This window comes from Crocuta crocuta, unplaced genomic scaffold (assembly GCF_008692635.1).
Source record: "Crocuta crocuta isolate KB4526 unplaced genomic scaffold, BGI_CrCroc_1.0 scaffold39, whole genome shotgun sequence".
Lineage (NCBI taxonomy): Eukaryota > Metazoa > Chordata > Mammalia > Carnivora > Hyaenidae > Crocuta > Crocuta crocuta.
In genome coordinates this window covers 8,406,418-8,429,088 of record NW_027533334.1, presented here as the reverse complement: position 1 = coordinate 8,429,088, position 22,671 = coordinate 8,406,418, and the positions used below count along the sequence as shown (strand labels likewise).

At 40.7% G+C, this 22,671-nt stretch overlaps 1 protein-coding gene and 1 long non-coding RNA gene across 2 annotated transcripts in view; one reads left to right on the top strand and one right to left on the bottom strand.

Moving 5' to 3' along the window:
* LOC144218324 (uncharacterized) overlaps positions 1–2,457 on the bottom strand; it is a 70,453-nt gene extending 67,996 nt beyond the window's left edge. Inside the window, exon 1 of the long non-coding RNA XR_013331112.1 lies at positions 2,326–2,457. This is a non-coding gene — a long non-coding RNA (uncharacterized LOC144218324). The remainder of the gene's footprint in view (positions 1–2,325) is intronic.
* Positions 2,458–2,766: 309 nt separating this feature from the next.
* The window catches only part of MTDH (metadherin), a 63,059-nt gene continuing 43,154 nt past the window's right edge, over positions 2,767–22,671 (top strand). Inside the window, 3 exon segments of the mRNA XM_077748158.1 lie at positions 2,767–3,290; positions 3,293–3,381; positions 17,919–18,020. Coding sequence (XP_077604284.1) covers positions 3,110–3,290; positions 3,293–3,381; positions 17,919–18,020 — 372 coding nt within the window. The 5' untranslated portion in view covers positions 2,767–3,109.

Here is a 22,671-nt window from a genome sequence, read left to right as displayed (position 1 = left end):
CACAACCAGCTTTGCCTGGAGTCTTTCAAATCATTGCTTCATTTAAACTTAAACTTCATTCTGCTACAGTTTGTGGAACTACAGGTGTGTTCCTGGTTTTAGATGGGCTTTATCGACTGAAATGAATGTCCATGACCACGTTAAGTGCAAAACAGTAAATAGTGTATAACTTATTTCTGTTTTTAAAATATAAATACTTGAGGGGCACCTGGGTGGCTCTATCAGTTAAGCATCCGACTTTAGCTCAGGTCCTGATCTCACGGTTCTTGGGTTTGAGCCCTACATCTGTGCTGACAGCTCAGAGACTGGAGCTTGCTTCAGATTCTGTCTCCTTCTCTCTCTCTGCCCCTCCTTCCCCGCTTGTGTTCTCTTTCTCAAAAACAAATAAATAAACTTTAAAATATATATGTAAAACATATATTATGTATATGTAATATTATATATTATATATATATATAATACTTGGAAAGAGGACTATTAAGTTGTATATGCAAATGATGCTGGGACGCCTGGGTGACTCCATCGGTTGAGCGNCAGCTCAGAGCCTGGAGCCTGCTTCGGATTCTGTCTCCCTCTGTCTGCCCCTCTCCCGCTTGCACTTTCTCTCTCTCTCCTAAAAATAAATAATAAAACATTATGGGGCGCCTGGGTGGCTTAGTCGGTTAAGCATCTGACTTTCACTTAGGTCATGATCTCGTGGTTCCTGGGTTCAAACCCTGCGTCGGGCTCTGTGCTGACTGCCAGCTCAGAGCCTGGAGCCTGTTTCAGAGTCTGTGACTCCCTCTCTCTCTGACCCTCCCCTGCTCACACTGTCTCTCTCACTCTCTCCTAGAAATAAATAAAAAAAAAAACCATTAAAAAAAAAATAAATAAATAAAATAATAAAACATTAAAAAAGAAAAGAAAATGATGCTACCTGTATTACTATACAAAGTAAACTTTTAAATTTATTTTAAAGTTTTTTTAAAGGCATTTTAGGGATAGTCACAGAAAAAAAAAGAAAGTTGAAATGATTTTACAAAATCAATACTTGCTAGGCTGCCAAAGGAACAGGGAAATCCTGCTACTATTATTGTATAATCTGGCCCAATTCAAAAATCCACAGGTGTTAACCTAGAATGGGCAGTGGAACCTCTTAGGAAAGTCATCACATTTCCCGTTTCTGGAAACAAAATGTTAAGTATGGGATTACAAATCTAATTTCATAAATATAAACAGAATTTGGAACCTTTTAGAATTAAAGCAGAGCCCAATGACATGTTCAAAGTTTTAGGCCTTGTAATTTACACTGTCTTTAATTATAAGTCTATAAAAGCTTAGCAAGAGTAGTTTATTTTTATTATTATTTACAAAACTCCCTTCCACCCATTAATCACAACATGAATTACAATACTCTTGCAAAGTAGGTCAAAATACTACTTTATACATTTTCGGTATTAGGTGCTTATTAATCTTACCCCCTTCCTATTCTTTGACAAAGTCTGTACAATTGACCCTTGAAAACACGAGTTTGAACTGCGTGGGTCCAGTTATATATGCATTTCTTTCAACAAATAAACAGTACAGTACTGGATATGTACTTTCCTTACAATTTCCTTAACATTTTTTTTCTCTACCTTACTTTAAGACTTATTTAAGACAACAGTACATATAACATACAAAAAATGTGTTGGGTGACTGTTCCTATTCTTGGTAAGGCTTCCAGTCAACAGTAGGCAATTACAGTTTCGGGGGAGTCAAGGGTTATTACTCCACTGCCCAGGAGTCAGTGTTCCCAACCCCTGAGTTGTTCAAGGATCAATTGTAATTAGCCCCGTCAAGGCACCTGCTTACATGCTATTGCTTAATGATTAAAGTTTCCATGTAGCAAAATGGAAAAACAAAACAAAACCGAAGGCCTCCTGCAAACATCATCTTTGTAATTAAAATCTGAAAAGGCAATTCATCTCTTAAGTCTACCCAGACATGGTCAATACAGATTATAAAAACAGAGTTTTTTCAAACGCCTTTTTGTGGTCTTGTATGAAAGCTTAAAATAAAACACAAGGTGGGGGTGGGGGGGAGCTACCTCTACGTGTAAACACAGTTCAGTGTGCCTCTCTGGTTATTTCTTATTAAAGCTACAAATTAGAAGGAAAATAGTGCCGCCCACGGGCTTTCCAAGTTTTGAATTCTGGGGAACACCCAGAGCAAGAGTGAATGAGCCAGGCTAGCGAATGACAGGCACGCAGTATGTTAGTTGGCCCGGAAGAGAAACAGCCAGTTTGTGAATGAAACCTAGGCCTTTCAAGAGGAGTGCCGGCTTCATAACTCAGTTGAGCTTACCCTGGAAGCATCTAGCCGTGTGACCCAGGGAGAAGACGCTGATTCCACCCCAACACGGCTCCCGGAAAAAGAATGGAGAAAACCTACAACTGCTAGGGCGACTTCGACCTAGTCCCCTGGCCCGCTGCCACACTCTTCACCCACTCCTCTCTGCCCCCACCCCCCCTCCGACTTCCTCGAAAGCCCCTCCCTTAGACCCATGCAAAGCGCCACGTCTCCTAACGCCGCGGCACTAGCCATCCGGCGGGGGCTTCCTGCTGTTAACCCCTCCCAGACTCCCGTCCAAGGTCAGCGATCCCCAGGCTCGGGAGCCTCCACTAGGCCAGGACTGGTCACCACCAACCGCAGGAGCCGCGCCCTCGACCCAACGGCTCCCGCCCCGCCCTGCCCACGTGACACCCACGTCCCGCCCATGGTGCCCACGTGACCCGCGGCCATCCCCCGCGCGCGGCGTGGATCGCGGCCGGAGCCGCCATTGTTCCGCCGAGGGGCGACAGCGGGGCCTGGCCCTGGCGCCGAGACGCCGCTTAGCGGCCGTCACTGGAGACACTCCATCCCGCCGCCCCCCTGCTCCTGGCGGCGGCGGAGTGAGGCTGACGAGGGGGAAACTGGGAGCCCCCTCTCCTGGCGGCGGCAGCTGCGGATCCCCGGCTCCGGCGCGAGGGGCGGCCGCGATGCGCTCCGCCTGAGGCAGTCCGGCCCGGCCCTTCCTCGCCTCCCTTGACTCTTCCACGGCGTCTGTGCGCCCCGGCGTCACCCCGAGAGTCTCTCTGGCGGAGGGAAGATGGCTGCACAGAGCTGGCACGACGAGCTGGCCCAGCAGGCCGAGGAGGGCTCGGCTCGGCTGCGGGAAATGCTTTCGGTCGGCCTAGGCTTTCTGCGCACCGAGCTGGGCCTCGACCTGGGGCTGGAGCCGAAGCGGTACCCGGGCTGGGTGATCCTGGTGGGCACCGGCGCGCTGGGGCTGNGGCCGCGGACGACGTAGCCCTGCTGAAGAATCTCAGGAGCGAGGAGCAGAAGAAGAAGAACCGGAAGAAACTTCCCGAGAAGCCCAAAGTGAGTAGGGGTGGCGGGAGCGACGGTAGAATAGGGGCCAGGGCCCGGCGTGGACACCCTCGAGCGAGCGCGAGGCCGTGCCCCAGTCCCCCACCCCCCCCGGCGGGTGTGGACAGGGAAAAGAGTGAGGTTCGTCAGGAGCTGGGACAGGGCTCTCCCCGGGTGGAGGAGGTGATCGGTGGACACGCTACTTGGGGAATCGTGGAAACTCAGGACGGGCGGGGAAGACTGGTTTCGAGGAAGGAAGTTAGACGGCGGCGTGGGGGGACGTTTAAATAAAAGCGCCGGCAGGTCAAGCCATTTTCGGGAACCTTGACCGCCGGAATTACACACCAGCCCTCCTTGAGGCCTACCGGGTAGGCTGCGTGTGTGGAGAGGGATGGGACCTCCTGAAGGTGGTGTTGGGAAGTTGTGCAGAGACTGCGCCTGGACGGCAGATGTCTTCCTCAAGTCCCATCGAGACCGTAGCCGGTGGAGGAAATACGATGACCTAAAAGATCTGGGGGTTACGGAGGATTAAAGGTACCCAGGTCTAGACGCGCTTCCATTTTAGTGAAACTGTTTAAGGGAAATGGTTGCCCACTCTTAGTCTTGTGAATGTGGCCAGTGGAGGCCTGAACAGGAAGGAGTAAGGCAGAGGGAGTCGTTGCCTAATGCACTTCGGGGTACTTGGCCCCATGAGGGAGAGCTAAGTCGACTTGAGCGGTGTGCGAGGTTTTGAAATAGTAAAAGGGAATGACAGAGCAGAATGGTGCGGTCTGAGAGCTTTAGGCACCGATTTACCAGACCACGTGTGGAAATGCAGAGAGCATCCCATCCATTTTATCATGCTTTCCCCTTTCGTTTGTACATTCTCTCTTGCCCGTGGATCTCCCATCATATCTTTCAGAAGTTTGTTTTTTAACATACTTTACAAATGGAGGGTGTGCAGGATTAGAAATAGCTCCTAATCTATTCTTAAATACACTGAATTAAGCTCTTTACCTTTCAGTACTACAAAGTAGATGTAACCAAGTCTGTAGTATGTAAAATGCACTGTGCTGTGTGTCGGGCAGTGGGAGGTATACACATAGGAGTGAGAATCAATCACGGAGGCTAGTGTAGGAGACCAGATTCATCAATTATGCTAATAGAGCGTAGACAGGTGCCATAAGGGTTCAAGTAGTGTTAATGAGGTTTGGAGAGTGGGAGACTAATTCCATTGAAGGGATTTAGGAAAGTTATTGGGGGAAGTGAGATTTGAGTTCAAACTACAGCAATGAGAGTATTGTTGGAATAAGCCCGTGTTAGAGAAGTGACAGGTCACAGTTAGTACATTATTTGGCCTGGATAAGTGTTCACAATTTGTCTGCTGATTAAGATAATAAAACTTAGGAACGGATACGACTTTGTCGGTATGAGTTCTACCTTAAGTTAGAAGAGGAAATAGGACTGATTTCGAATATATAGAATTACATTTTTTGAGCACATCAGAGGTTCCTAGAAAGTAATGTTATGGTGGATGTAGAGAACCTGGCTCCAAAATAAGCGAAGAAGGTGATTTTGGAAAAAACCACGCACATTAATAAGCATAAACCCTGTGTGGATGAAGCAGATTGTGAACATTTCAAAGCCCTGCTTGGGATGTCCAGGATTTCAGATAGACTTGAGAGGCGCTCCAGGAGCCTGTCCGAAGTGCATCATAACACTCAGATGACCTGTCTGAAGGAGGACAGCTTCCTGTGAAAAATGCTCATCAGACTTAAGACTCCTTTTCCATCTTACTTAAAGAATGGGGCGGGGGCGCCTGGGTGGCTCAGTCGGTTAAGTGTCCGACTTCGGCTCAGGTCATGATCTCGCAGTTTGTGGGTTTGAGCCCCGCGTCGGGCTCTGTGCTGACAGCTAGCTCAGACCCTGAAGTCTGTCTCAGATTCTGTGTCTCCCTCTCTCTCCGACCCTTCCCAGCTCATGCTGTCTCTGTCTGTCTCTCAAAAATAAATAAAAACATTTAAAAAAAAAAAAAAAGAATGGGGCAGTGAGTGAATAAATAAATCTAGTAATAAGCTTTGGGGAGTGAAGAATGGGATGACTAATCAAATTGTTCAGTGTTAATTGGGTGAGAAAGTATCTTTGCCCACCTCGGTATAGAGGTGTTGGAGAAGTTTATCAACATTAACAAAATCGTGGCTTTCTAACTTTTTTGACTGCAACTTACAATAAGAAACACATTTTTCATTACAGTACCCCCCCAACCTCCACCCCCTCACCATGAACACACACATATCAAACTATATGATGTTTTTCTTTAATGATAGTTGTAACCCATCAAATTGGTTTCACATTTCATTGTGAGGCATGACCCACAGAAAAACACTGCTTTATGAGACTGAGAAATAGAAACACCCGTTTATGTAGTACTCCTGTGCTTTGTACCGTGCTGAGTATTTACTTGGAGAAAAGCAGCATACAGCTTGCAAATTGAAGGCAGTAAAAAGGAATACAGTATTCATATGTCTCATTGCGAAGGGGATACAAAAGTAAAAGCTCAGTTGCTCCCCAGGGAGATTTTATTCCAGTTGTGGAAAAGGATATGCTAAAAAAAATTTAACAGTGCAAACCCGGTGTGGGCCCAGGAGGAGGTGAAAGACCTTATCACAGAATCTGGCTTTGCAAGTGGCTAGGAGCAAGATAGTGGAAAAGGCTGAAGCAACGGGAACGACCCAGGAGAGGAAGACTTAACTCTGCCGGCCTGGCAGGGACAGGGAACTAAACTTGAGTAAGGCCTTTATCTTGTTTATAAAGTGAAGGTCTTAGTTGAGTTTAAAATATTGGAGGATTCCTCAAAATGTTATCTCTGACTACTTGGCAGTGGCGTTCCTTTCAATGCTTATTAAAATGTATAGATTCCTGAGCACCAGCACAGATCTTACAAATTCAGAATTCAAAATCTCTGGAACTGAGGCCAAGAAGTCTGCATTTTTAACAAGCTCCCTTGGTAAATCCTTGCTATTAGTTTAAAAATCACTCACTGGCATAGAGCCATAAGATCCATAGTAAAGGACAGATTTCTAAGTGGTGTCATTTTTAATCTTACAGTCCATCTCTTCAGTACTATATCATTCTAATAGACATATTAGGATATACTTACTCTGATCCAACTAAACTACTACAGTTTTGTGAAGGAATATTACATACTACATATTTTCTTTTTTTATATATAAAAAATACCTTTTTTTAACATTTATTTTTGAAAGACAGAGTGAGACAGATCATGAGTGGGGAGGGGCAGAGAGAGGAGACACAGAATCCAAAGCAGACTCTAGGCTCTGAGCAAGCGTGCAGCACAGAGCCTGATGCGGGGTTCAAACCCACAAACCGTGAGATCATGACCTGAGCCGAAGTCAGATACTAAACCAACTGAGGCACCCAGGAGCCCCTAAATATTTTATTTTCATCTTTTTATCCCATTATTTTTAGTTCTCTCTTAAGTCATTCCAAATTTTGCCACTCAGGATGTTTAAAATTTGTTTCTAGTAGTTTATTTCTATTTGTAGAGTAGGTGGTATTTAGCTTTTTTAAATCTATGCATAAGCACTTTTTGAAATTTTTATATCATTTGGGTTTTTATCCCCAAATAATATCTTGGCATAGGTCTTTCAGGGTATGAATTGCAGTTTGTTTTCCTACTAAAAATGAAGGGGGGGGGGGTGGCACTTTTCACTGGGCTCATTTCTTGGCATTTTTGGAAATCATTATCATATATTTTTTCATGACACCTAGTACAATGTAAGTATTAAATAGGAGTTCAGTAAATATTTTTTACCTTGACTTAGTCTGAGCCTTGATTTAGATGGATGTGAGTTCTCAGATAACTAACTGGTCTTTAACAGTTGCTGCCTTGAATTTTAACTAGAAGCCTATAACTAGGGTCAACTTCAATGAAAATTCATTTTAGTGAAAACGTTATTTTTATATTAGTGTAGTTCTCATAAAGATTTGCCATAATGCAATTGTCGATATCTAGAAGCTCACTGAATAAGTAGTGTGTTGTCTTGTTTGCTCTTGTATAACCTTGCATAGTGCTTAGTACTCAATAAAAAACTACTGAATGCGTAAAGTAGTAAGATGCCTTAGCAAAGTATTTATACAGCTCATTCCCATTCTTCATGCCTGGTAAACAGCCATATGAACCACCTTTTTATTTTCATAGTGGAAGATGGCTGTATTTGTCTCTCCTGGCTAAAATTTTGTGAGGGCCAGCATTCTACAGCCATTTTAAAAGTCTGCAGTATCTTTTGTAGCCATTACTTCTGTTCCAGTTTCATTGCCACTGCCCTACTTTTGGACTTAATTACCTTTTGCTTAAACTATACTAATAGCATCCTAACTGGTTTTCCTGCTTCCAGCCTCTTTATTGCCAATCCTTTCTACCCATTCATGCCAGTTAAATCTTTTAAAGCCCAGCTCTGACCGTGACTTTCATGTTCATGTCTTGTCAGTAGTTTTCCCATCACATGTCGAATAAAATCCAGGCTATGACATGGCACTCAAACCTCTTTATAATGTAACCCCATCTTAGATTTATCTCTTAACTATTATTCCAGACACAGTACCGTTACCTGGACTTCAGTGTCTCTTACTCATACAATTCTGTTCTGCTAAAAGGCCTTTGTTTCTTTCTCTCTACAATTTCTATCTATCCTTCAAGGCTCAGCTATGGTGCTGTCTCTACTCTAAAGCCTTCCCTAGCTCCCCAGCTAGGGTTAGTCTCTCTTTTTTATATATTTGTTTTGTATTTTTTATGATATCTGAAACCAGAAGACAGAGCATTGCCTGAGAACGTACCTGAAGGGCAATTTAGACTTTTTTCCCCCAGCTCTGCGCATGTCTGTGAGTGATCAGGAGAGCACCTCAGGTATAGATTTTGGGATTAGAAATTAATTTTAGTGAGGGGCGCCTGGGTGCCTTAGTCGGTTAAGCGTCCGACTTTCGCTTAGGTCATGATCTCGCGGTTCGTGGGTTCGAGCCCCGCGTCGGGCTCTGTGCTGACTGCCAGCTCAGAGCCCGGAGCCTGTTTCAGTCTGTGACTCCCTCTCTCTCTGACCCTACCCTGCTCACGCTGTCTCTCTCTCTCTCTTCTAGAAATGAATAAAACATTTAAAAAAAAAAAAAAAAAGAAAGAAATTAATTTTAGTGTGCAGGTGAACTTGCCAATATAGAATCCCTGAATAATGGGGATCAACTTCATATTACTCTGTATCTGTAACTGGACTATTCCTCTCATCTCCAGAACCTCATGTCTAGGTGTATACTTGATTTCTTCAATTGGGAATCTGACATTTGTCTCAAATTTTAACATCTCCAAAACAATTCATGATTCTCTTTTCTCTCCTGGTCTTCCACGTTTCTGTAAATGGTAAATGACTGCCACCCATTCAGTTATTCAGTCCAGAAATCCAAGAATCATTCTTGATTCTTCCCTTTTTCTCATCTCCTTATATCTTCTGTACCTCATATCTAATCCATCAGCAAATAACACCAATTTTATCTCCAAGATGAATATTCAGTCTGACTACTCTCATTCTAACATCTGGCACCTTAGCTCACTTATAGAGTAGTGGGCTCTGCAGGTGGCCTCCGATCCTAAAGCCAACACTTGTCTAAAACCAACACTTCAGTAGCTTTTGCATTTAAAATCCGAACTTCTTTCCTGTGTGGCCCAGCACCTGCTTTTCTTTCTAAGCTGATTTTGAGTTCATTTCCTCTCTTTATTACCTCCAGCTATAGTGATCTCTTTTCAGTTCTTCAAACTCTTTGACAGCCCAGTTCCTTTACATGAACTATTATTAGCACTTCTGGGATAATCTTTTCCCTACTATTCAAATCAGCCTTTATATCTCACCTTAAAACTCACCTTCCTAGGGATGCCTGGGTGGCTCAATCAGTTAAGCATACAGCTTCAGCTCAGGTCATGATCTCACAGTTTGTGGGTTCGGGCCCTGCATCGGGCTCTGTGCTGACAGCTCAGAGCCTGGAGCCTGCTTCGGATTCTGTGTCTCCCTCTCTCTCTGACCCTCCCCTGCTCGTGCTCTCTCTCAAATAAACATTAAAAAAAAAAAAAACCTCACCTTCCTAGAAAATCATTTACTGATCACCCTAGTTGAAATAAGCATCCTCTTCTACCTTCTGCCTTACCTTTTTATATGTGTTAATTAGAATTTTTTTTTAATCTTTTATTTATTTCTGAGAGAGAGAGACACACACAGTGTGAGCAGGGGAGGGTCAGAGAGAGAGGGAGACACAGAATCTGAAGCAGACTCTAGGCTCTGAACTAGCTGTCAGCACAGAGCCCAATGCAGGGCTCGAACCCACGAACCGTGAGATCATGACCTGAGCCGAAGTCCGACGCTCGACGGACGGAGCCACCCAGGCGCCCCTGTATGTGTTTATTATAATTATCACAGTTTGTAAATTACTCATCCATTTACATTTCAGGGGTCTTTTCTTTCCACTAGGTTGTAAGTCTTTTTTTTTTTTTTTAATGTTTATTTATTTTTGAGAGAGAGAGAGAGAGAGAGACAGAGAATCCAAGCAGGCTCAGGCTCTGAGCTGTCAGCACAGAGCCCGACATGGGGCTCGAACTCATGGACCAGGAGATCATGACTGGAACAGAAGTCAGACACTAACCAACTGAACCACCCAGGCGCCCCTAGGTTGTAAGTCTTGATATACAATGGCAAACAGCATGTAAAGGGCCTTTGATAATTATTTGTTGAACTCAATTCTAAACAAAGTAAGTATAATGATACCTCACAGTTTAATTGGATAATTTATTTGGCTAAATAAATTTATCTTTTAAGATACTCCAATAGAATTATGTCTTTTATTCTAGACAGTAGTTTCGCTATATTAGTAAAGGTAAATTACATCAGTTGCCACCTACAAACAGGATGTTCTTTTTACCTTTAAATCACTAGTCCCCATGGTTATAAGTATAAAAAGAATAATCATTTGATTAAAAAATCCTGAGATCTAGTTAAACATTTTTGATTTTACAGAAGAGGAATCTTGAGAATCTCATATAAAGATTATAAAAACTTATTTGAGGTTGTAGAGCGAAGGAGTTTCAAAGGCTAAATGGTATGATAATTTGTAGTCTACTAACTGACACTTATGTACATGTACCTCTCTGGTTTTCATAGCATGTTCAAGGGTATTGCATTGCATTCAGAGAAGAAATCTAATTTTCCCAGTGAGTTACAGCTCTCTTGCTCGCTTGCTTTCTTTTATTTCTTTAATTTTTTTAAATGTTTATTTTTAAGAGATATAAAGAGCCAGAGCACAAGCAGGGGAGGGACAGAGAGAGAGGGAGACACAGAATCCAAAGCAGGCTCCAGGCTCTGACCTGTCAGCACAGACCCCAGTGTGGGACTCAAACTCACGAACTGTGAGATCATGACCTGAGCTGAAATCAGATGCTTAACTGACTGAGCCACCCAGGCGCTCCAAGCGTCCAACTTTTGATTTTGGCTCAGGTCATGATCTCGCAGTTTGCAAGCTCAAGCCCCACACTGGGCTCTGCGCTGAGCATGGAGCCTGCTTGGGATTCTCTCTCTCCCTCTCTCTCTGTTCTCCTCTGCTTGCTCGCTCTCACCTTCTCTCTCAAAAATAAATAAATAAACATTAAAAAAATAGAATCAGAAGTTTGTGTCGAAAATTATAACGACTTTTACCAAAGCTCCAGAACTTTGGCTCTAATTTGTTTGGTTATATGACAGGACTTTTTCATCTTTGTCATTTTATTCTGCCAGAGGCCTAACAGAGAAGACCTTTAATAGTGATGCTTATCTTAGATATTAAGTGCAGCACTAAACCCTCTGAACCCTTGGGGTTTCTTTTGCACTTTGACATTATTGGTTAATGTACAACTTCTAAAGGTTATAAAAGCTTTGAGAGTATTTTTAAATTATTATTAATTTTTTTAATGTTTATTTTTGAGAATGAGCATGCAGGTGGCGGAGGGGCACAGAGAATCTGAAGTGGGCTCTGTGCTGATAGCAGTGAGTGCCATGCAGGGTTCAACCTCGCGAACCACAAGATCAAGACCCAAGCCATGGTCAGATGTTCAACCGAGCCACCCAGGCACCCCTAGATTATTATTGAATCAAAATCAAGAGCTCTAAGTGAGGAATTGGTGTTATTTGACCAGTTTTAAAGTGTACTTTTTTCTCTTCAATGATGCTAGTAATTTTCAAACTGTTCCGTAGAATGCCAGTATTTCAGAATGCATCCAGCAGGATCCAAGGCATACATGGCCGTGTATCTGTTGTATCGTATATGGCCCTTATCTTAGTACCTGTCCGATGTAAAACGTTGGAAACCAGTGCTTTATGGGATTCTTCAAAAATCCTCATTAATAACTTGGCCATGTGACAGGTATTAGGTGTCATCTCTCTAGCCTATAAAAATAGCCATGACCAGGGGCGCCTGGGTGGCTTAGTCGGTTAAGCGTCTGACTTTCGCTTAGGTCATGATCTCGCGGTTCGTGGGTTCGAGCCCCGCGTCGGGCTCTGTGCTGACTGCCAGCTCAGAGCCTGGAGCCTGTTTCAGTCTGTGACTCCCTCTCTCTCTGACCCTCCCCTGCTCACGCTGTCTCTCTCTCTCCTAGAAATAAATTAAAAAAAAAAAAAAAAAAGCCATGACCATTCTTGCTTCCATTAACAAGTAGATAGTTTGGAATCCCTGAAGAGTTGAGTTTTGGCTACTGCTTAAGACACAGTATCTTTACCACTAAAGGAAATCGCTCAGGATATACCATGATTTTGCAAATTTGAATTATAGGCCATATTTGTAAGATTGTATTCTTAGTTATTAAGAGTTTAAAATTGGGGTTGAGTTTAAAAATAAGTTAGTAAATTACTGTAACTAACACTGTAGTTCATTTATAATTGATATATTCACATTTGGCAGAAAAAAAGACACTTTCAAATAAATGACAAGAAATTGTTCTATCTTGAATTTGTATCAGAACTCTTCAAACTAAAATAAACTGACCAAGGCAAGGTCTTGTTCACTAAGTGAGATGATGCATGTAAAGCATCTAGCAAGGTGCTTGGCACATGGCAGATACTTGGAAATTATGAATGTCAGGCTGTCGTCTTACACTCTGTCAGCTGAAGATGAGGCACCTTGAATTTCCATAACATTTTGCCCTTTATCTTTTTTATGATGGGTATAATATGTATACTTATAGCTTTGAGCTAAGAAAATTGAAACTCTTGTGAAATAGTAACTTCTCCAGGGTTACACACATTTAGGAATTCAACCCTGGTTTCTGCTTGCCTTTAAAACCCATACTCTTTCCCTTTAAGGGTAGGTAGGGTTGGTGGGGTGGGGAGACGGGGCAGAGTATACTTTTGGTCGTGTATTTTAATATATGCTGTTGTATATGTGTCTTCTTCCTTTGCTAGGTTCTGAGCTTCTTGAAGGCAAGGATTGTGTCTCACTTGTTTTTGTTTCAAGCTTTTAAGGGTTTTACATATTACTCTTACGTTCACTTACTGCATAGTGAGTGAATGAACATAAGTGAGTATGATGTAATTTTCTTTTCTTAGAAAATGGTGAAACTGTAAGCAGTTTTTTAAAAAGAAAGATATTACATTTACATTGCTGTCTTTGACAGCAAGCCTGGACTGTTTCTAGCCTCTGAGAGGCTATATTTACTTACCATTTGTATTCTGTTAACTTCCCAAAAGAATTTGGGTCTGGAGCTGGGCCTGCCAGATACATGCAGTGTTTGTTCACCCTCCTGACCACCAGGACTTAGCAGTGGTTGTAGGCCTGCTAGCTGTGACCTGAACACTGGAACATCGGGATGAGGATTTGAGCCATTATAGCCATGTTCTCTCATTTATTGTCATTTTAACAAGAAACTTGTATGAGTACATATTTTCTTTATATTTACAAATGATGAAATAAAGGGTTAAGTCAAGGAAAATGCTTATAACCACAGGGATTAAATATAGAAGCCGAGTCTTACTCCCAGGTTTGTCCAGTTCCAAAGTCCTCGGTCTCTTCATATTCCTTTTTTCTGGTAGTTGGTAGGCTTCCTTCTAGTTTCTTAGGTTATTTCCAAGTAATTTGAAGTCATGGTTTTTATATCTAGAAATAAAATTTACATAACTAAGTGAAAATGGGATTCTAAATGGTTTCACTTTAGAAGTCAGATGTTAAACCTTACATATGGTTATCTTAGATAATAGATTCCTTTGGAGTAGATGTCTGTTATTGAGCATATCTTCTTATTCTGAACTTCAAAACTTCTCGAGCACAAATTCTTTTCATCTGTCCTTGTTCTTGAGGCTCCCATAATAAACATTTATGGAATTAATAATTTAAAGTTGGACTAACATGAATAATTATATTTCCTTTAAATCAAGCATTTTTTAAAGTTNTGTTTCCAATTAACTGTCCACATTTCTCCCACAGGAGATTTTTAAAATAGTTTGCTTACTTATTTTTTGGGGGGGGGCAGAGAATCCCAAGCAGGGATGCGGGGCTCGAACAACCTGGGGACAGTAAGATGATGACCTGAGCTGAAGCCAAGAGTCATACACTCAACTGACTGAGCCATCCAGGCGCTCCAAAATCAGGCCTTATTCAGTAAGAGACCCTGCTCCCCTGTTGTGTGTCCCCCTTCTGCATTTTATTTTCTTGATTGTCAGCTAGGTTTCTTCATTCAGGTATCACCACCCCTCCCAACACACACACACACACACACACACACACACACACACACACACACAATGTTCTTTTATGAGTGCATTTTTAAAAGGATCTGGCATAGGAGTTGAGGAATCTAAGGCAGACATAGATAGCATTCCCTGTAAGGAGTTTATCCATCTAGGCAATAACTGTCATTTTTCTTTTCTTTTGTTTTTTTCTTTTTTTTTTTATTTATTTATTTCTAGGAGAGAGAGAGAGAGAGAGAGAGAGACAGCATGAGCAGGGGAGGGTCAGAGAGAGAGGGAGTCACAGACTGAAACAGGCTCCAGGCTCTGAGCTGGCAGTCAGCACAGAGCCCGACGCGGGGCTCGAACCCACGAACCGCGAGATCATGACCTAAGTGAAAGTCGGACGCTTAACCGACTAAGCCACCCAGGCGCCCCATAACTGTCATTTTTCTGTTACTGTTAATTTTCACCAAATTTGGAGGATGTTCTTGTCTAATTTAAAATATAGCTTATATTCTATATTATTCGATATGTGAAATTAACTTGGTTGGCCCTGGAAGGAAACCCCTCCAAGTTTTCCAGAAAATTTTATACTAGGGTACAATGAGAGGCCCACATAATTGCTAATTTATGGAAACATGTCATATATATTAAGGCTTTATGATGACAAAAGAGAATACATTTTGTATAATATACAAAAGATATTGGCAGTCAGGTTGGATTTGAAACGTTGGTTTGCAGTTAGTTACTTTTCTTTTTCGTGTGTGTGTGTGTGTGTGTGTGTGTGTGTGTGTGTGTGTTTCAGAGAGAGGGAGCACGAGTTGGGGAGAGCATGGGGCAGGGGCTGGAGTGAGGGGAGAGACAGACAGTCCCAAGCATGCCCCATGCTGAGGGTGGAGCCCAACTTGGGTGGGGCTTTATCTCACAACCCTGGGATCTGAGCCACCCAGGTGCCTACCTATTTATTTATTTGCAGTTAGTTACTTTTCTTTTTTCTTTTTCTTTTTTTCTTTAATTTTTTAATGTTTTATTTATTTCTAAGAGAGAGAGACAGCGTGAGCAGGGGAGGGTCAGAGAGGGAGGGAGACACAGAATCTGAAGCAGGCTCCAGGCTCTGAGCTGGCTGTCAGCACAGAGCCCAATGTGGGGCTTGAACCCACGAACTGTGAAATCATGACCTGAGCCGAAGTCGGACGCTCAACCGACTGAGCTACCCAAGCACCCCAGTAGTTAGTTACTTTTCATGTGAGCAGATCTACATAATATGCTTCCATTTCTCGATTTGCTGATTTAAATATGGTTAATAATTTTCCAGGATTTGCTTATTTAAATATGGTTAATGATTTTCCAGAACAAGGCCTTCTTGACCAGCTAGTGGCAGGACAGATGAGTATTGCTGGTGGATAGGAGAGGCACAGCCACCATAGTGTATCCTTTTTTCCTGCAGCCCAAGAGTTCTGTTGACTTTATTCTTGGGATAGGAGGTGTATTGTTTCATGTTATCTGGCATGTTGAGGAAGGGTTGTTGCTGACTTACGGAATCCCAGTAGTAATGAGAGCTATCTAAAGCACAAGTGTCAGGGCACCTGGGTGGCTCAGTCGGTTAAATATCCGACTTCGGCTCAGGTCACGATCTCACAGTTCATGGGTTCAAGCCCCACGTCGGGCTCTGTGCTGACAGCTTGCTCAGAGCCTGGAGCCTGCTTCAGATTCTCTATCTCCCTCTCTCTCCGACCCTCCGTGCTCTCACTGTCTTGCTCGTGCGCTGTCTCTCTCACTCTCTCTCAGAAATAAATAAAATATTAAAAAAAATGTATAGCCCAAGTGTTAGTGGAACATTGAAAAATCTGCATAGACCAAAGGAACAGCTACAGTTACAGTGGTTGCATAAGTTCATCTTGCAGAGAAGGAAGTAAAATTGGCACAGGTTGGAGCGTCGGATTGCTTTGCTGGTCATTTCAGGGTCTGTGAATTGGAAACTGAGTGGCCCGACTGTAGGTCACCGATTGAGGACTTCAGACTTTGTATTTGTTCAGAAGGAGGTTGTTTCATCTTTCGTTTGGGAGGCTGTCAGCAGTGTTTGCATTTGGCCTCAAAGGAATTGCATTGAACTTAGTAGTTTTTGATGAATTAATTCTTCACCTTTTAGCAGTTAATAAATTAAAATGACTCCTTTTAGTCATTTACATGAATAAAATGGAAGTGCTGTAGTAGTGACTATGATGGAAATCTTCCTGAAGGGATTAGTGAAGTTTTAGAAATGTAAGCCTGTGAGCTGCCAGTTAGAGATTGGAAACGGACGTTGGAGCTGCAAGATCATCCAGGTGGCATAAGGCTTGTATATAGAGTGAAGCAAACCACAGGAAATCAGAAAAAGTTTGGCTAAAGAGGATAGCATGAACTAAGAACTAACATATGAGAATTGACAATTGAGATGGTGATCTTGGAAGTAGAATTTATATTCCTGATGTGGTTATTGCTCTAAGTCTATATTCCTTTGTGTACCACCCCCCAGCCCCAACATATGCATACACAGGGAGGATGGTGAGAGGAAGCAGTGTGAGAGTGACAGAACAGCACAGGAGAAAGAAAACCAAATCAGGAGTGAGGAGGTCTAGTTTTGGCATCTGATTTTAACTAGTTGCTTAAGAGCCAGCAGATTAAATTGGGATTAATTAGGATTTTCATAAGCTAAAAGACAGCTTTTGTTTTGGCTTTTCTGCCATAAATTTTTGAAAAGCCTACAAGTCAGGTTTTAGAATATTAATAGTGTTTCTCTAACTGTATATCCCTGATAATTTCGAACAAACTACAGTAAAGTCACATTATAGAAACTTGAGCATTCATATTTTCTTGAGTATGGTTGTGCTGTAATGAGTAATCTGGTGGAAGTCTGTTCTGTAAGAACTCGAAATAAGGCAACTGAAACTAGGATATTGATTTACTAATTCATTGAATTATTGGAATATGAGAATAAGCAAGTGAAAAGAAATAGTAGGACCCAGAAATAAGAGGTTAGAATACAGCTACCTGGACCCCATTCTTCAAACTCTTGAATCTAAATACATTTCTGGTGATAGAGCTTAGAAATGCTTTTATTGGGGGAGGGTTAACCCCCAAAACTAGTGATTCTGATTAAAAGCCAGACTTGGAATTCACAAGCTTAATTTTACTCATACTGTTTTATTTTTGGAGTGTTCAAGCTGAGGTAACCTTTTTAAACTGTAGCAGTGGATTGGTAAATTTCTTAATCCCGGGACAATTAGATAATAGAATCATGAGAGGCGTTAGAGATAATCTAATACAGAGACCGACAAACTATGGACCATGGACCAATTTGACCCTCTACCAGTGTTTTGCAAATAATGTTTCATTGGAATATAACCACACTCATTAATTCATTCATCTGTGGCTGCTTTTGTACAAAATTGCACGGTCTTGTAGTTGCAGCAGAGATGATGGCCCACAAAGCCTAAACTATTTCCTGCCCCTTTACCGAAAATGTTTAGCAACTTTTGAATAGACCAGATCTCAAATTTTATGTATGTAGAAATAAGACTCAAAGATAATGAGTGAAACGTTTTGAGATTACACAAATAGTTGGTGGTTAGAGTATAAATACAGCTTAATTTATAAGTTCAATATTATACTACAAAACACAGTTATTAGAGATAGTAGTCCATCAAGTCTTAGATGTACAGAAACCTATTAAATTTGGGTCAGGGGTAGCATTTGATTATAGTATATGCTGTTTCTTGAGTATAAATCTTTGACTTGACCCTGCAAGTGGTTTGATAACAAGATTGTTTTTTGTTGCCTGTACAGCCAAATGGACGGACAGTTGAAGTGGCTGACGAGGAAGTTGTCCGAACTCCTCGAAGTATAACAGCAAAGCAGCCCTTAGAGACAGATAAAAAAAACGAAAAGGTAAGTTTGGGAACATATGAAATTATATGCAAACCTCTTAATAAAGAGAGGGACTTATAAAAGTACACAAAATTGTATGTGTACCCCCCGAAGTTAAGGACAATTGAGAATATGAATTTATCATAGCAGATGAGTGGTGAAGGCTTAAGTAACTTCTGTTTTTTTACTTTTAAAAGGAAGGATGTATCACCAAATATTTTAAAACCATTTGTGGCATTATTAAATATTCACTTTGCCAAAAACAGTTTATGACTTGAACGTCTTTATTATGAGTAAGGTTCTAGGTATGTAATACCCTCTTATTTGAAAACAGAATTGTGTTATCTTTGTTAATAGTATACTTCTGACATAAAAAGCTTACCAAAATTGTTCTATGATATTGTGTTGAAATAGATTTCTGTTCTGACGGAGACATAATTGTCTCCTTATTAGACAATTTGAATTTAACGAAAGAGAGAATGTTCTGTGTACTCTTAAGTTTTCAAATAAGACAATCTGTCGTATCCCATAAATGGTACATTCCTGGGGTTTTATTCAGTTTTTAGTGTTAGAACTGACCCATTTTTTAATTGACTTAATTTAGTTTGTAAGTTGGCAAAATGTAAAAGGAACTGTTAGCAATGGGTTGTCCTGCTGTGGGAGAGACACACTTCATTTAAGTTATTTTTATACATTTAATACTTGTGCCCTCTCCACCCCCTTTTTAAAACCCTGTGCATGCATAACTCCTTTTTAACAAAGAAAGACAAACCAAAAATAAGAGAAGGTAGATAAGTGGTTTTCTGGAAACCAGAATGCAACAATTCCAGTCCTGCAGAAGAGTACTATGAAGTAGTTGCTACACTTTCTTAGTGCTTGCAACTTTTAAAATGTCTCTGAAGAATTGGCAAGATCAGTTCTCCCCCTGTAACTTATTAAAATTGGTCTGGGGCCAAGATGGCTATAGGTAGGATGGCTGAACATGAAGGATAGCTGTGGAAGAGAGTTACAGTTATGCCTGATCTTACCTTTGGCAGAAAACTAACTAGGAAATGACTTGTATTAACAAGTAAGCATATAATTTCAGGATTGTAAATTTACAGTGTGAATAGTTTATATGTCTAATATGGATTTGTACTTCTTCCCTATAATATTTCCTTGTTTCCGGATTTTTTTTCTATTAGTGGGCATTTTATGCTTGCTCCTGCTTCCACTCCCTGAATTATCCTGAAACATTTATAGTTGGAATAATTGATGAACTACCATTCATCTCTGATTGGTTAATCATATATAGATTGGGTATAGGAGGATGTAGAAACCATAGTTTAGAGTTTATAGTCATTCTGAAATTTCTTATGATAGGAAATAATTATAGTAATTGACATTTGTTAAATATCTATAAAATGGTAGGCACTGTGCAAAGTGAGGTATGTATATATGTATGAATATATATACATATATCTTGTAGGGATAAAATACTTATTGGGTGTACTTTTAAGACTTTATAGAATGTTTATCCATGTTATTTATCCTCACAAGAGCACTGAGGAGGTGGTATTATACCTATCTTACAAATAAGAAACCTGAGGCATAAGTTATCTAAACCATTAGTAGTCAGTTCTAACCCAGACCCACCTGACTTCAAAGTCTGTGCTTTTTACTGCCGTGTATTATTTCTGATCCTTTCATAAACTCTAGCAGGCAGATAGTAACAGCCCCATTGTACAGATAAGGGCTCTCAGCATCGAGAGATTTTGCAGTTTTACTCAGTTCACAGTTTCTGAACTAGGATTTGAATCCAGCTCGTTCTGGTGCCAAAGCCCATGTACTTTTTAATCACTTGAAAGTACCGCCTCCTTTCAGTTGCTGTTGGTTTTTCAGAACAAAGCTTCTGCCTTTGGTTTGCTGCCTATTTGATTTGACTTTTTGCATAATAGTAAATGCTACAATTCATGGCTAGTGTTTCATTTTGCTGTCTGCATCTTGAATTTATGCTTTTTAACTTGGTTTAGTCCAAGAGACTTCATTTCAGTTAATTTTATATGCGATTGCACTGTGTTTTTGTGTGTTGTAAATAATGTATTTTAAGGCTTCTTATTACTTTCTTTGTAAAGACTTCTCTTAGATCTACTTATGCACCTAAATATACATCATTATATATCTATTTTCCTGTCAGAGCCACATCTAAGCACTCTAAGATGAATACCTTGCCCTGTCACTTGAGTAATAAGCCTTAGAAGTGAAACATTGTCTAAAAACCGTATATGATAAGAGTTGTAGATCTTGAGTCTGTAAAGCAAGTTAAACTACCATAGTTTTCTAGGTCTTAATTTGTCTGTGAAGGTCAATACTTCATTGATTCTGGTCTCTAGTAGAATAGAACTATGCCCATTAGCTGGCTGAATGCGTTGTGCTGTTAGATGCTGAAGAGAATAAGGAGAATGGAAAATGTGCTTACCCTCAGAAAGATTGCAGTCTAGTTAAGGATGGCAAGCACAGGAGAAGAAATCAGGTATAAGGCTTTGAGGGCCAGATATTCAGAGGAGTAAGATTATCCAATTTGAGTGGCCCGGAAGAATTGACTTAATTGGACTCGTAAGGCTAGGGATGGTATTTTAGTAACTAGAAGTGGGGAGGCCAATTCTGGCAAGTGAGAGAAACAAATGGACACAATCAGACATTATTCAGCTGAAACAAAAGAAGATATTCAGACATACTTGAGGGAAAGCTCTAGATAAATTTGACTGGTCAGGGTGGGGGTGAGGTATGATAAAAATAAGTATGTTTAGCTGGCAGCAACATTTATAATTGACAAGGTAGGCTCGTATCAATGATTATGTGGGTCTGAATTAAGACAGAAGTTGTAAAGACCATTAGAGAAACAACAGAAACAAAAATGTATAAAATTTGGTCACCATCAAATTTATGTTTATGTTCAGAATGAAGTCAGTGGTGTCCGACTGAAATACTAATATCATTTGTGTTGGCACATAATACAAAACATTTTCACCTCTTTTAACCCTATTGAATAAATCTTGGTTGAGGAAGGAGAGGAGTGCTATCTTTTTTTTTTTTAATATGGCTCATTAAAAAGAGTTTAGTGGATTGCCCAAGATCACATACCTAGTTACTAATGCTTCCTCAATTTCACGGAGGCAGCTGTTCTCCATCTGTGGTTTGTGAACCCCTGGGAAGGGGTCGCAGGGACCCTTTTGTCGGGCCCTGGGAGATGAAACCGTTTTCATAATAATTAGGATATTAGCCTTTTTCACCGTGTTGATATTTGCACTAATGGTGGAAAAGCAGTAGCAGGTAAAACTGCTGACTCCCTAGCACAGCTCGTGACAGTAACATCAAACTCCTAGGAGCTGTATTCTTTATGTAAGTCACTCATCGATTTAAGAAAGAAAAATGCTAGTTTCACTTAACAGTATTCTTAATGAAGCTATAAAAATGATCATTATTAATTTTATTAAATCTTGACCTCTGAACATCTGCTTTTTAATTATTTTGCATGATGAAATGGGAAGTATACATACAGTATTCTGTGTACTGAAGAACAGTGGTTGTCTTGAGGAAAAACACTTGTACAAATGAGTTGCAACCCAGACTAGCCACTTATTTCATGTTTTACTTGAAAGAACAGCTAGTAAATAGCCAGTGGTTATTTAGACCTGGGTATCTGCAGACATTTTCTCCAAAATAATCAAGATGATTCTGTCACTTCAAGGAAAACAACACTTCGTATTTGTTGCAAATGACACAATGATGTGTTTTTCAGTGAAAATTAGAAATTTGGAAAATTGGTATCTGCCATAATAAGCTTGATGGCATCCCTGTGGTTAAGGAATTTCTGATGAGATCAGTTGTGATATTAGCAAATGTGATTTTTAAAACTACTATATACAATGGAATATTTTAACATTTTAGAAGATGTGTGTAACTCACTGAACCAGTATTTTACAAACGACCAGTACTTGCATGTTACAGAATCAGGCAAGTGTGAAAGTTTCACTAAGTGCACAGGGTATATGGAAAGTCCATTGATGCACTTTCAGATTCCATGTTGCAACAATTTTTAAGAAACTCCCACTTGACAAGTTTTGGCATACTATTTTTTCCTTCCTCTACCTAAAGTTCTTTGTGGCTTCCCATTGCTCTTACTCCACAATATTAAATATAACCTAAAGGCCCTGCCTGTGACTGTGTTCCCAACCCTCACCTTCTCTAAGCCCACACACTCTGGNTTTTTTTTTTTTTTTTTTTTTTTTTTTTTTTTTTTTTTTTGCTAAACAGTTTTATTTTAAGGTATACCACAAAATTTATTTCACTTAAGTGTATGATTTTAGTTGTATTGCAGAATTGTACAGCTCTCATCACAACCTAGTTTTTGAACATTTTCCTCTGCCCAAAAAGAAATCTGGTGCCCACTACCAGTCACTCCCCATTTTCCCCTTTTCTTCTTAGCCACAACCCCTGTCAACCACTAATGTTTGGTGCAGTATCAGAGGATGTCACAATGATCTGAAAAAGCTTTTTAAAATCTATTTAAACAATCCTTTTACCCAGGGCACCTGGGTGGCTCAGTCAATTGAGCATCCAACTCTCCCCCAAATAAGTAAATATTCTTAAAAAGTCTTAAAAAATCCATTTTCCAGTGATTCATCTATAT